This window comes from Triplophysa rosa, linkage group LG13 (assembly GCF_024868665.1).
Source record: "Triplophysa rosa linkage group LG13, Trosa_1v2, whole genome shotgun sequence".
Classification (NCBI taxonomy): Eukaryota; Metazoa; Chordata; class Actinopteri; order Cypriniformes; family Nemacheilidae; genus Triplophysa; species Triplophysa rosa.
In genome coordinates this window covers 8,726,294-8,742,143 of record NC_079902.1, presented here as the reverse complement: position 1 = coordinate 8,742,143, position 15,850 = coordinate 8,726,294, and the positions used below count along the sequence as shown (strand labels likewise).

The window sequence follows — 15,850 nt, the reverse complement described above, 5'->3', positions numbered from 1 at the left end:
TAATGCAAACGGAGTTTCTGGAATATTTTTGTTAATTCATTCAATAGGCCTGTATAAGTATTTTCTTCCTTTCACTGTCCTAACTGTATGAAAATCAACCACGATAGATAAATGCAGAAATCCAGGTCAATTTACATGAGTCTCACAAGCGAAGCTCTTGCTCAATTTGATAGATACTTTCGACTTCGTACTTAGCTTCGCAGACCGAACGGCTCACATCACACTACCGCGAGATCGATCAGGAAGCACTTGCCTAGAAACGATGTCGCGGTATCTTGATGTCATAAACCGATTGCTTTGCGCAGGTGATGCATGGAGTCAAGCACACCCCTGACCGAGAACACTTTGTTCCGCTTGACAAAGTAGTTCTCCTGAGTTTTTGTAGATTTTTCTTATATCACATAATTAAATATTCTTTTGTTGAAAATGTTTAATGTTTCAATGACAGCTATGATTTAAAGTACAAAATTTCCTGAGCAAACCTCTTTACAGCAGTCAAGCATCATTCTGCTTGAATGGAGAAACCAAATAAACCAGCAAAAATTCATTTCTGCATGGATTTGTGAAATTTTAGGAAAATTGGAAACGGGCGCGCCCAAAACACATGATGGATGATGGGAAATGTGAACGAGACAACCACACAAGCATCCAGCTCAAAAGAGACCCAAAGGTTATTGAATGTGTTTGTTTGATGAATGAATTGATGTCACAGGTCTTCTGAGATGTTTCGGGTCTTTTAAATGGGCACCTGATGAATGAATGTGGAAACGTAACGGACACATTAACATATTTTTTTATTGTGCTGATGTGTATCAAAATTCAAACAGCACATTGTAAATGATGTATATATGACAAAATGTTTATTAAGAAGAAAACTGTTTTAAAACACTGTAATAAAACAACCAAAAACAGTTTACCATAGGGAAAACATTGCTTTTGGCGTTACATTTTCATTCTGGCATAAGTTTGCGAGGAGCCCTCTGGGCTTTCCGATCTTGGAACTGTAGTGTTTCTACGGAGCTTGTTTTAAGATGCTCTCGTGCGCACCTGCGCACATGGCAGTGTGATGGAGCCATCAGGTGCCCCCTCGCATGATCAGCTCGAACATCATCACGCAGCATCACCGGCATCCAGATTCAAACGAGCGCAACTCAAGAAGCACGCGGATGTGAATCAGATCTCCAACTGAATTTCCCGATCACCTTAAAACTTTTTCATTTCCCGGCGCCTTTTTGGAGACCGCATTATGAATGTAGGGTGGATGAATCAACATAACTTCTTAATTTCACGTGTGAATCAGATTCGTAAATGGGCGTCTTGACAGTTGCGTATTATCATCCACAGCACATCTGATGTTCACCGCTGGATTAAATATCCCACTGCTTGTCAAACAGAACTTTTTTCTTAAAACCTAGCATAAATCTGCAGGGTACGACTTTGATAGCACGTCTTTATACCAGCTCTATAAGGACTCTTTGCGTTATGACTGAACCGGACTACAACTAACAAGAAAAACTAAATATCACAAGTATAAAGATATTTAAATCGCAATGCAAATGTCGTTTTACCAGTACAATGATCGGGCGTTTGAACGACTCGTGTTATACGGCGCGCGCCAGTGTGTAACGCAAACAGCAGCTGCTCGTGGTCTGAATGCACGCGCTGCTTCACAGATGCAAGGACCCCTCACCGCTGTCCCACGATGATGAATTGAGGATGGTGGAAGGAACGGATGCCCCTCTGAGGAACATTTCTACCGCAAACCGGGACAGCGAGTATCTCTTTCCCTGGGTGGTGACTTTACTCTCCTGTGTTCTCATCACTACCATCATAGTAGACGTACTGGGCAACCTGTTGGTCATTGTGTCTGTCTTCAGAAACCGAAAACTCAGGAAGGCAGGTAAATATCCCCCATACGATAACAGTTTCAAGCTACACGATTGTGTCATTTAAAAAAGACAAGATGAAAATACATGGATTGAGATGTTATATTGACCATTTCAGCTTAAATCTGAATCGCAACCACTGGTTTTATCTCAAGAGCACAGAGCACGAGCCGACCTTTTCATTTAGAGATTTAGGTTTTTAGTGGTTATAAGGGGCAGTCTGACCAATAATCATTGACATTTATAGAGATCATCCAACAGGAAAGACAAAAAAGATTTTTCCTTTATTTCAGTTTACGATAGAATTATCTCAAAAGTGCTTGAAACGAAGTCACCTTTCATGTGAAAATGTTGACAACTTCGTCATGTAATTCTAAATTAAACAACAAGTATATTTTATTACTGTTGATATTAACTGAAGTGTAGTATTCATTATTGTAAATTGGACCCATTACATTTACAAAATCTTGTGTTTTTTAAATAATACACCACCAAATAAATTTCTAGGACAAAATGTACTGTCAAAGGTTTCTCTTAAAATAAAGACATTATACAGACATTTTTAATGCTGGCTGAGAGTTCATGAACTTTTGACAAGCCCCCTATTAATTAAACTTCTGGACTCATTCATGAAACACGATCAGAACAAATTGTTGTGTAAATCGTTCGTAAAGTAATTCTAACATACATTTTCGGATTCATGAAAATGTTCGTATTTTCAAAATGTTAGTTGGTTCGAAAGCAGTGTAAACCTGCTACATAATACGTGTAAATAGTGCGTAAAACCGCATGTAACGTTCTGTATTATTTTAGACAAACTGATGCAGTGCCGATCCTAGACATCTGGGGGCCCTAAGCAAACCTTTTTGAAGGGCACTTGACATAATAGTTCAAACTATATAAACATAACAGTAAACTATAAGAAATAAAAAAATAATAAACCAATTAACACACTTAACGAATAAAGATTGAAAGACAAAAAAACATTAAAGTGACAGTAAGAACAATTCATTCTAAAATAAAATTCACATTTTGTTTGACATGTAAATGATTCTTTACCTTAATTAATACGTGCTTGGAACCATCTAGCTGTCAAAAAACTATAACACGCAAATGTGGTGGTTAACAAAAATAAGTAAGGAATAATTGAGGACAGGCCGTTCAATTATCGAAAGTTAATGCACACCCGAGGTGGTAATGCGGCCACGACGCGAAGCGGAGTGGCCGGTACACCTCGGGTTGAGTCAATTATTCCGCTTATACCACGGTCACAACACCACAAGACGTTGTTACGATGTTTTATCTCAAGACATTTGTATGGTATTTGTCCCGGAATGCACTTGCTGGTAGGACTAATTTCTTACGCATCTCATCTGAAGCCGTTGCTTGAGCTGCATATGCAGTTTTCCGAGAGCGAGAGGAAGACAGACAGTGCACGTGCACACGCGTTTGCTTCACTGAGAGTGAAAAGTCAAGTATCTATATTTGATTTGTTTTCGTCGTATTTAACACCCCTGTCGTATAAGAAAAGTATTAAGAGAAAAAGGTGACTCGGAGGTTTCTGCGCCAGCTGCGGTTCTCGCAGTGGCCTACAAAGCTTCCTACATGTGTGTTTTGAGTCCCGTTTACCCATTCCACAGACGAATTTAACATGTTGTTGTTGTTATTTTTGTGCTTCGTTTTTATCTTTAACCCGCTGATTGTGTCATGTAGTTTGCCGTTACCTTTGATATACGCTTTAGTTTTTCGTCTGAACAGTCCTGTGCTCTCGCCATTGTTGTTCAAATGTTCATGCTGTCCATAAATATAATAGTTATTTCTTCTCAGACAATGGAATTTGCCTGTCACTTTGTCTGTTGTTAGATACATATTCACTGGCGGACAGTAGGCTAAACTTGGCGAAGTGATGGAACTGTAATGCGGTCAGCAGACCTGGAACACCTTCATAGGTGTGCATTTACCGAAAGTTAATGCATACCCATAGAACGTTTGTCAGCCAATCAGAATGAAGCATTCAACAGCCCCGTGGTATAAAGCATGATAAATATAGTTTACTTAATAAAGATAAGTATACGAAAACACATCAATAATTCTCTAAATGTGATGGCACAAACAAAAAAATTACATATTATCTTGGGCAAACCAAATGCAGTGGTGTGTATTATAGCTCAGACTCACATGAACACTGTAGTTGGTTTTGGGCCTGTAAGTCATTCCCTCTAAATGCTATTGAGCTTTAAATAATCATATATCTTTTGAATGAACCCACAGTAGATGGGTTTAATATACACAGCGAAACACAGCAATATTTACTGTGTTGAAAGTACTGTGTTCATACAATATGATTTGACAGTTAATTGTCATAAATATAAAAAATCAAAAGGTGTGCATTATAGCTGACAAACACATGAACACTGTAGAGCTGGTTTTGTGGTCTAAGTTATTCCCTTTAAATATTACTGAAGTTAGAAACGTGTATTAATGTATGTGTACTTTGGAGACGGTCCCTAAATTCACGAATATCAAACGTCCAAGGTTGTGGGGTGGTTTGGGGTTGGCTGGTTGGTTGCGCAGGGCAAATGGGGCACCCCTCTGTTATAAATCGTTTTAAATCTTTTAATTACTTTATATCTAACATAACATAATTTTCATGTCAAATTCTTAAATGTAAATCTAGAGACTGTTTAATGCAGCTCACAGGGCCATGAATCCATGAATGGTATGTCGACAAGGTATCATCTTAATTTAGCATAAAATTTTTGCCAGAGATCTCAACGTCAGACATGAAATAACTTTAATCTAAACGCGGTTTGAAAAAGCACGAGCAGTTTGTCCCTTCACGCGTCCCCCGGTTCCCGTTGGTCCAGGAGTTTCAAAGGAGAAATAACTGAAATATGGGAGTTTCACGGGAGAAATAACTAAACGGGAGGGTGGCGGGAGATGGGTGTGAAAAACGGGAGTGTTGACAGGTATGCTTTATGCCAGTGTTCAAATACTGAATTTGTAAATACGTTCTTGCATAATTTGGCAAAAAAAAAAGAGTTTAAAATAGTACAAAAACACATGCCTCTTTTTCTTTTACTTTGCTATGTTGGCGTTTTTTCCTTTTTTCCGTTCCAGAAGGAAAACCATGGCCATTTGTAAAGGCACATCACGCGCATGTCATTACCTGCCGCGCACAGCATGATGTCCGAGTATGTCATAGTAATTAAATAAATTAAGTACTAAAAAGGACATTTACAAATGATGCCTCTAAAGTTGGATCCGCAAGTTATAAAAATAGCGTCTTAATTGTTTACAATGGTGTTTTTTTGTTCGGTCCTCAGGGGGCCCCCTGGTGGTTTAGAAGCCCTACGCAACCTGCGTAGTCTGCGTATAGGAAGGATCGGCTCTGAACTGATGACACTGCATTTTGATGCACTAGGTTTCATAATGATATTTGACGAGTACTTTTATCATTTTTTTCTTTTTAAATTTGGGTAAAACGCAGAGCTGGTCACTGTCCTTTTTTACACAGCGGTCCAATCAGAGGCTGAACAAACACTAAATTGACCAACCATCATACACAACAATGAAGAAGTTAATATTAATGGTCCTGCATTTTCATATTAAATAATATTCTTCGAAATAAGATACTAGTAACAAGTAGGCTAACTGTTGCGGATATTCTAAATCACAGCAACCAACACATATCTAGAATAACGCACATTGCCTCGAAAACGTTCTCAGGCGCAACCAGCTTGTCGTTTTCAGAAGAGCACCAGGTATTATTATTTTAGCGGGCTAAAAACAGCTGGACACAGTTTAATTGATACATTTTTTGTTAAGCATGTAGCCTATCAGTATCTTATGCATTTATGCAATATAATGAAGCCAAACCAGAGAATGACAAGTACACCTGGCTGCAGGCTGCAGTACGGGGCGGTGCTACAAATGGGGGAGGAGCTCCACGTGGAGCTCCGCCCTCAACACATCCCATTGGTTAGCAGGCGGGGTTATTGTTAAAAACGGCCTTCATGTGTCGCTCTGTCCATAACTCTTCCCATTGGTTACAAGGAAATGACCTTGAAACCAGGAACTGAGGTTAAAAACATTGTTGTTCGACTTAATGCGGTGCCGTTCAAACCGATTGTAATATAAACTCTGTATTTATTTATTAATATAAATAGTATGATTAAAAACTTAATACAATGAAAGTTACTTCAGGGGAAGCGTTTCATTCATTTGTAAGTTTGTAAGCAAGAGTCTTTGTTTACAATTTGTTTCTCATTTTTCATTTAACAAAGTATGTCCATGTATTTATTTACCGTCCTTTACTTGTTTTTATTTAATATTTTTATTATTATTAAAATTTATTTAGCCTATCATTTATTATCCTACTTTTTTCTATTACTGTTATTTAATCCAGGGATTTTCAAACTGTGATCCGGGGCCCTCCAGAATGTTCTAAGATAAAATTTTAGAGAAATATAAAGATAAAAGAAAAATGACAAAAGTCTACTCAACATTATTACTGTTTCATATAAATATGTACATTTTTATTTTTAAGTGAAGAAAATGTCTAAGAAAACAGTCCAAAAACATTTAAAAAACATTGTTTCTCTTTAGGTTTATACATCCATAATTTTAATAGCCAATTAGTGTGTTGCCTTTATACAATCATGCTTATTATTTATCTAACATAGCTTCAATGTTCCTTGTCTATAAAAAACAAGCAGACACAATTACTGAATTACATCATTCACTTTATTTCAATTACAAAAAATGATTAAAATGTATACGAATACAGCAGGATTAAAAAAATACTACAACATAAGCATATATAACAACATAAAATTACAACGATAAACAGCTTGCATTACATTTACTGTACGTGTGTGTAAATATGTGTGTACACATACAATTACTGGCAAGTAAAACAGCTGTCTGGCATTGTCAAACAAGCATTTTATCCATTAATAACATATATTTCCGACAGGGCAGAATGTGGTATTTAGCAGTTTTTGAAGCAAACTGCTATGTATAAAAAAACGTTCACTTCAACATCACAAGTTAATGATGTGGCATTTAGAGGGTTTTGCATCTGAACTATTCAATTGTTTATCAATGACAATCAAGTTCATTAAACGTGGGGATTAAACCTTATGAAAAAAAACTGCTAGATGCTAGATGTAGCGGAAGTGACGCATACTGAGGAATCGACGTCATTACTTGTGTTTAACCAATAAGGCGAGGTTAGGGCGAGATGACACATACACCCGCCCTTAATATTACCCCAACCACTAACCAATGGAACGCGTAGGGAGCAGAGCTCCACGTGGAGCTCCGCCCCCATATGTAGCACCGCCCCGTACTGCAGCCTGCAGCCAGGACCTCCTCGAGAATGAAGTCCAGAGGATTCCAGCATTCCTAGATTCCTAGAAGTAATTTGCGCAGCTGTAATTCATAGGTGGGGATTATGCTAATTGTGAATGATCTTGCATGCCGCCCTGTTTACGAATGATTGGAATTTATTAACATACACAAATTTTACTACGAAATCTGCCGTCTATGAAGTACTTGTGAATCCGGAGGAAAGTTTTCTGGAAGGTCTGTTTTACGCGCAAATTACTCTGAATTTACTCATATATTTACGAATGTTTCAGGAATGTGGCCCTTAGTCTGTAGCTGTTATGTAAGACTGCATGGCATATTTATTGCACAGGCTAGCATATTATATTTGTGCAAATATTAGAGAGGTAGCTCTCTTCTTTACAGTATATACTGTGTACTTTTTACCTGGTGCACAGTGCGTGCAGATCCATCACAAATAGTAGAACTTCATCAAAGCTGTTTTTAATGTCATGATGTATTGCATCTCAGTGATGCACAATTGACAATCTTCAATTTCAGTTCCAAAGTGTCATTTCCAACATGCAGGAATTAAATTTATCGATATCTGCCTATATTCAATTCAATTCAATTCAATTCAATTCAATTCAATTCAATTCAATTTTATTTTATTTATATAGCGCTTTTCACAATGGGCATTGTTCCAAAGCAGCTTTACAGGAGCAAATAAGAAAAACACAGAAAGGTAAAACACAGCACAGTGCATGGTGTTTATAGACCAAGCAAGATCATTATAATAAATAATATCTAATAAATAAATGAATAAATAAATAAATAAATGTATATATATATTTGAGATGCAAACTTAGACAAATCACAATAAGTGTTTCCTTGAGGGCTAATAGAAGCTCATCATCAAATCAGTAAACTTTTATTGTTAGTTACCAAAGTTACCAAAATAAACACTGCAGTCATAAAACTATGTTGATCACAATGCTGGGAGATGAGTAGAGCCCATAGGTATTATTATCTGTCACCTGTGCGACACTAAGATCTGTGAATTAACAGTGCCACCTGTGCAACGAATATAAAAATACATGAACAACATCAGAGAACAATCATTCCTCATTGTTTCGACATTGCGGGTCCTGTCTGCAGCATGGACAACATTTGTTTGAGCATTTTGTTCCTCAAAACACTTTTCCACATCATTAGATCTATATAGCTGTTCATTCAAAGTAAATCAGGCCAACCACCTGCTCATTTTTACACCATGATGACTGTGAAGAGAAGCTCCATTAAAATGTTCCTTAACTCGCTCTGTGAACATCTGATAGGGCTCTAACAAAAAAAAAACATTTTGATTCAGAGTTGATCAACTTTAGCAGTACTGTCTCTTACATTTACCCCATGAGACGAATAGAGTAACATCTACATTTCTTTCATTTGTCTTGTGAGTCCACATCTGTTGATTCATTGCTAATGGTTTGATTTAAATAGGTAGAATTGTGACCGGTACCATGCAGGAGCCTCATAAAATCAATTGTTCATGTACCCAACAGACCAGTAAAGGGATAAACACGCTTGGATGTGAAGCATGTGCTTAGAAATTTAAAGAATTCATTACCTCCACAGAGGTCAGTACAGCACTTGTTCTAATGAAGCTTCTGGAATGATAGCTGGAGTGTTGAGGAGTGCATTTAAATTGAGGAAATTTAAAACAGACATTTTAAAACAATGAAACGTGTATACTCAACATGCCACTCAAAGTTGTGTGTTATAGTGATTTACTTAGTGGTCAAACAATATGTTTTTTTTAATGGTCGATAAAAAAGTACTGTGGCCAATTGGCGAAAAGCAGCCAATATAAAACAAATACACTTACAGTAAATAAGACACACAGAAAATGGATGAAACTAAATGAAAAATTGTTGTGTATTGCATGGCTAGTTGCTAGCATGTAGCTTAGCATTCAAACAGACTTGAAACCATGAAAAGGTCACACATGACATTATGTTAATCTCGGGCAGGTAAATGCGTCTAAAATGAATAAAATATATAAGAATTTAAAAGTATTATAAGTACTTGCCATACAATATTTCTATCACATCCACCACATGACACATTTTACGATCATTTAACTATGTGTCATATTCTAGATTTACATTTACTCATTTGGCAGACGCTTTTATCCAAAGTATGTAAATATAAACATTTTGTCAACACGCTAAACAGTACCATTAGTTTACAAGGCCATGCAACTAGGAGGATTAAAGCTGGAGTAAGAAAAGGAGAGAATGAACAACAAGAACTTTTTTTTTGACAGACAGACATTAAGAGTTATTGATAGTCAAATAAATGCGGAACAGGTATGTTTCGAGCTGTTTTTTGAAAGTTGTGAAGGATGCTGCAGTTCGGATGGAGGCTGGCAGTTCATTCCACCACAGGGGGACCGAATGAGTAAAGGTTTTTGCAAGCGATTTGGTGCCTCGCTGTGATGGAACAACCAGGCGTTGCTCATTTTCAGAACAAAGATGACCTTGGGAGGGTATGTAGACCTGGAGCAGTGAGTTAAGGTAAATGGCCGAATTTGCCGTTATCGTTCTGTCAGAGATATAAACATGATGCGGGCGGCAACTGGCAACCAGTGAAGTGAAATCAGGAGGGGTGTTACATGGGTTCTTTTAGGCTGATTGAAAACTAGACGTGCAGCTGCATTCTGGATCATTTGCAAGGGCTTGACTGCATTGGTTGGAAGGCTGGCCAGTAGAGAATTGCAGTAGTCCAGTCTTGATATGACCAGAGCTTGGACTAGCAACTGAGAGGCATGCTCCAACAGGAACGGCCTGATTTTCCTGATGCTGTAGTGCACATACCTGCAAGTTCGAGAGGTTGCTGCGATGTGGGAGGTGAATTTCAGCTGGTCGACGAACATCACCCCCAGGTTCCTCGCAGACTTGGTGGGTGTTGTAGTTGAGGATCCGAGCTGAATGGTAAGGTGGTGTTCAATTGATGGCTGGGCCGGTATAACCAGGAGAGGTTGAGTTTACATCTGAATGGCCTTTATTAAAGCAACACTTTGTAGTTTTTCGACCTTAAAATAATGTCTCTAAAATTATTTCAGTGGTAGAACAACTCTTAACTGGACGAATTCTACTCCCGCTGCTACCTGAGCAGCCTCATAGCGGCTACAACCACACTCTGTAAGTTCTGTGTTCGGGTCGGTACACACATCCCCGCCCATCCCCTGCATGCAGAAGAGTGCCACATGGTTTCTAAACTACGTTTCTGCATTCGGCGGTTCCATCAGCTTAGTAAACAAATTCACATGTATTACGCTGCCCACGGGGAAGCTTTTACAGGGAAGCGACATTATTTACCGCACTTGTAACAGACAATTGCGCTTATCAACCACATGGGGAGCCATGAACAAAAGTTGTATAGTGCTGCTTTAAAGGTTCAGTGTGTAATTTTTCAGATGATCTATTGATAGAAATGCAATATAATATACATAGCTGTCTTCAGAGGTGTATTAAGAGCTTAGACAATGAACGTTGTTTTTATTACCTTAGAATGAGCTATTTCTATCTACATACACCGTAGGTCCCCTTGCATGTAATTCGCCATGTTCTGTCAGCCATCGTAGTGTTTCGAAAGGGAGGGGTGGAGTGAGCGGTTGGTTGCAATTCGCAACCTTGCTGCTAGATTTCACTGACTGGACCTTTAAGAAAACTATATACAATAGTGGCCGGACGGAACAAAATATCGGCCACTGTGATATATCGGTCTGTCACTAAATAGAAAAATATCTGAATGCACTGTATTAAGTGACTTACCGCTTAAATCAAAGGTAGCAACACACAATATTATAAAAGTTCAATAACTAATGTTCAATAAACATTTCTTTTGCTGATTTATTGTCTTGCAGTTTGGCATATTGATGTAGAATGTGAAGTCACATTGTGTGTTGGTAGTCATCAGACAACCTTCAGAATTTTTAAATGAAAATGATGTTATTGTTTACTCACCCTCATGTCATTTCAAACCTGTATGAGTTTATTTCTTTTGCAGAACAAAAAAGAAGATATTTAAAAAACATTGGTAACATAACAACATTGGTCCCCATTGACTTCCACTGTATGGATACAAAACCACTGAGACATTTCTCATAATATCTTCTTTTGTGTTCCACAGAAGAAAGAGTCATATACAGGTTGTAAACAACATGAGGTTGAATAAATGATGACAAATGACAATGATTATTTGATATCACACAAGCAGTAAACGCAACCGTAGAAAAGTTCTCCATAGGGGTGATTTACAGTAATAGTTTTGTCACAACTCTTTAAGCTCATCAATCTACTCACGTAGTAAATCCTTTCTTTGGGATTTTCTGAAAGGTAAATTATTGGTCTTAATATGTGTACCATCTTACTAATTCAATAAGCTATATTAGCTACATGAATAATATACATGTAATAATTAATAATAACATGGTAATGGAGTATGAAGGCATTGCTCAAACATTACAAGATCCAATTATACCGTGTAGGTCATTGCTCTGAACTCCTGGGATTTGTGTACACATAATTTGGAATTCATATTTACAGCCCATGAGAGTCGTTTGTGAGTCATATCAAGCATGTTTTTTTGTTTTGGGCTTATCAGGCACAGATTGAGTTTGTCTGGCATTTATGTGAAAGTAGACAATGTTTATCTGCAATAATCATTATCTGCAATAATCTGGTAACACGGATATTAATTTAAAAAACATCACAGAGGGCAATAAGTGATGCCAATCGAAAACCTTCAACTGCTAATGGAGGTGATATGTGTCATAATAAGCTGTTATCAGATGTTTCAGTCATTCAGTCTTTATTGCATTACACTGAATTAAAGGGACAGTTTACCCCCAAAATGAAAATGTTGTCTATATTTATTCATTTATTCAAAACCTGTATTACTCTTTGATCTGTGGAACACAAAAAAGATATTTTGAGAAATGTCTCAATGGTTTTGTGTCAATACAATGGAAGTGAAAGTGGTCCAATGTTTTTGGGGCACCAACATTTTTTTCAAAATATCTTCTTTTGTGTTCTGCAGAAGAAAGAAAGTCATACAGGTTTGAAATGACATGAGGGTGAATAAACGATGACAGAACTTTCATTTTTGGGTGATCCCCGAAATATATTCTATGAAAGTATGTAAATGCAAACGCTTTAAACCATGCAATCTGAATTTGATATGTTGTTGGGTTTTTAAATGTATCAGAGTGCAATTCATGACATAACGACACAATGTAAATGTTTCGCAGGATTGTTATAAGGGTGTTGGCATAACTTTTAAAGAGAAAGTCAGCAAAAGTTAGTTAACCCGTCAACACTTTCATAATGTTAATGGAACAGGCATTTAAAGATAATGTTCAGCCCCTTTAGTACTGAAGTTTGTTAAGCATATTAACTGTGTATAGCGCTCCGCTGGCCATTAGCTTTTGCATTTACATACTTGCTTGTGAAGTATTACTGGTCCAAGTTGAAACCCTTACAAAATAAGTTTATTCAAGTGTACTATTAGTATACTTGTTTTAAAATAAAATAAGAAAGTATACTTTCAGTGAAGTTTTTATGTACTTCTCAGAAATATAATGGTTGCACTTAATTTTACAGTACACGTACCTATAGTGTACTTACAGTGTACTTACCTAAAAAAGTACTATTTAAAGTAACTACATGGGATAAGGTTAGGTTTAGGGGTAGGTTCAGGTTTAGTACCTCTTATTACCCAGTTATAATATTTACTATATTATACGTACACAGTATGTACATGGGAAACAGGACTGCAAAATAAAGTGCTACCAAATGTAAAATTACACTTAAGTACACTCTGATAGAAAAGTGTAAGTATATCTGGCCCACTTATACTTAATTAGACTTTAAATTTCAATATGTAAATCAAAAGATTAAGTATTCTAAGTACAGTTTACTCATACAGTAGTTGTGTTTACACTTTTGAGTGAGTAGCCTGCGCTTGTAGCTGTGCTACAAGTATTGAACTTGTAAATATCAATATACCTAAAAGTACTTTGTTCTTTAAAAAACAAAAGCTGTAAACCAGTTGTGCACTAAAATGTACAGTATACGTCTGTGAAGCATAAAGTATACCTACACTGTAAAAAGCTGTTGACTTAGTAACCACACTTGATTGTATGTGTAATTGCAATTTATTTAAAATTGGAAATTGCAGGCTACTTATACAATTCTTAAAATTACAAAATTGTTCAAAACAGACTGCACAAAAAATTCTATGAAGAATTGTCAAATCAAGTCAACTCGCCCCTATTTATATAGCACATTATACAATACAAATTGTGTCAAAGGAGCTTTACACTGTTGAACAGGAAAATACATTTACATTTAGTCATTTAGCAGACGCTTTTATCCAAGGCAACTTACAGATTAGGTAAACAATTATAGTGTGTCGATAATGCAAACAAAATTCAGTTATGCTGTAAAGCAGCTCTAAAAAGAGGACAGTCAAAGTAAACAGTCAATATTTCACTTAAAGGGATAGTTCACCCAAATATCAACTTTGTGTGATTTTTTTACTCACCCACATGATGTTAAACATGTTTAGAGAACTTCCGGCGTCTTCGGAGCACAAATAAAGATATATAGGTGACATCCGAGAGCTTCCCAGGCCTCCTCAATTGAAACCATGGTGTCAGTTTTTGCCAAGGTCCAGAAAAGTACTAAAGGTCCATCCGTGCATAGTGGCTCAGTTGAATTTTTTTGAAGCGACGAGAATGCTTTATGTGCGAAAAACAAACCAAAATACCGACTTGAATTGATATATTCTCCTCTGTCTTGTCAGTGTATGGCGCGCATTCACGAGAGCACTTCTTCTTCGTCTTCTTCTTGGACTGGAGACAAAATGTGTTGTACCAGAAATAACAGAGAGATGTGTTCAGTTTAGGACAACACATTTTGTGTGTTTTGCTTAACTGAACACAAAATGCGTTGTTTTTAACACAATTGATAATCTTCCTTTGCTTACAGGCAATGCCTTTGTGGTGAGTTTGGCGATAGCAGATCTGGTAGTGGCCATCTACCCGTACCCACTGGTCTTAACTGCAATCTTCCATGACCGCTGGATCGCCGGTGATATTCACTGTCAAATCAGTGGCTTCCTAATGGGTCTCAGTGTCATCGGCTCCATTTTCAACATCACAGGTATTGCCATCAACCGCTACTGTTACATCTGCCACAGCCTTAAATACGACAAGCTCTTCTCCAACAAAAACACAGTATTTTACGTCATCTTGGTCTGGATGCTGACCATCCTGGCAATCGTCCCGAACTGGTTCGTGGAGTCCCTGCAGTACGACCCACGGGTCTATTCTTGCACCTTCGCCCAATCTGTGAGCTCGCTCTACACCATCACAGTGGTGGTGGTCCACTTTATTCTGCCCATCAGTATCGTCACATACTGCTACCTGCGCATCTGGATCCTTGTCATACAGGTGCGCAAACGGGTCAAGCCAGACAGCCGGACCAAGATCAAGCCTCATGATGTCCGAAACTTTCTCACCATGTTTGTGGTGTTTGTGCTGTTTGCCGTCTGCTGGGCTCCTCTGAACTTCATAGGCTTGGCGGTGGCAATCCACCCCAGACTGGGCCAGTCGATACCAGAGTGGCTCTTTACAGCCAGTTATTTCATGGCGTACTTCAACAGCTGCCTAAATGGTGTTGTATATGGAGTGTTAAACAATAACTTTCGAAAAGAGTATAAACGGATTGTACTTGCTATTTTCAAGTTTCATTGTTAGAAGTTTTTACGAAGAGACAACCACTGTGTCTTTCATAAATTCTTTGTTTCATTATCATTGAGTTATGGCGTGAGGTGTAACAGTGCATGTATTGTCATGTTGTTCTTTTTATTGTTTGAATTTTGTAATACCAAAAATAGTACATACATGTATGTACTGTATTTTAAGTCACTGTCGCTGTATGTACTGTACATGGCTAAATTTGCACAGAACTGTATGAATCTACATTTCTTGTTTAAAATTTTTTTTTTTAAATAATTAAATATAATCTTTAAATGAAAAATTTTAATTGGTGTCAAAATGTATAAAACAGTTTTCCGAAACAAAACATACTTTAAGACTCAGTTTTTATTAAATCAGGGTTTGCATTAGATTTTCTGCTTATTCAAATGACAAAAAATGTAATGTGAAAATAATGAAGAAACTTTTTGCAAAGTTGTTTTAAAAGGTCATTGTCAATGTGATTGTCATTTTCAATTGTATTTTTATATCCACTGCAGTGTTTCGTTAATTCAAATATTTCAATATCTGATTCTATTACTGAAAGATCTGTCACAATAATTACTGAATATTTGAAGCATTCAACTTTTAATGGAGCACATCAGATCTGTTTCTGGGAGGCACTTGAGAGGATATTCATGATTATAATTAACATTATAATTAAACGTGCATATCATTAAATCCAAATCCAGCACATACTTTTAAATCAATTTTATCAGAGTGACAGATGTCATATTACTTACTGTATATAATTAAAGGTCCAGTGTGTAATTTTTTGGAGGATCTATTGACAGAAATGCAATATAAT

The 15,850-nt window shown here is 37.1% G+C and overlaps 1 protein-coding gene across 1 annotated transcript; it reads left to right on the top strand.

Annotated features, from left to right (window-relative positions):
- The first annotated feature begins 1,546 nt into the window (after positions 1 to 1,546).
- Positions 1,547 to 15,224, top strand: mtnr1al (melatonin receptor type 1A like). Its single transcript, XM_057349573.1, has 2 exons — positions 1,547 to 1,900; positions 14,273 to 15,224. The coding sequence occupies exons 1-2, from the start codon at positions 1,654 to 1,656 to the stop codon at positions 15,040 to 15,042; spliced, it is 1,017 nt and encodes a 338-aa protein (XP_057205556.1). The 5' UTR covers positions 1,547 to 1,653; the 3' UTR covers positions 15,043 to 15,224.
- Positions 15,225 to 15,850: the final 626 nt, after the last annotated feature.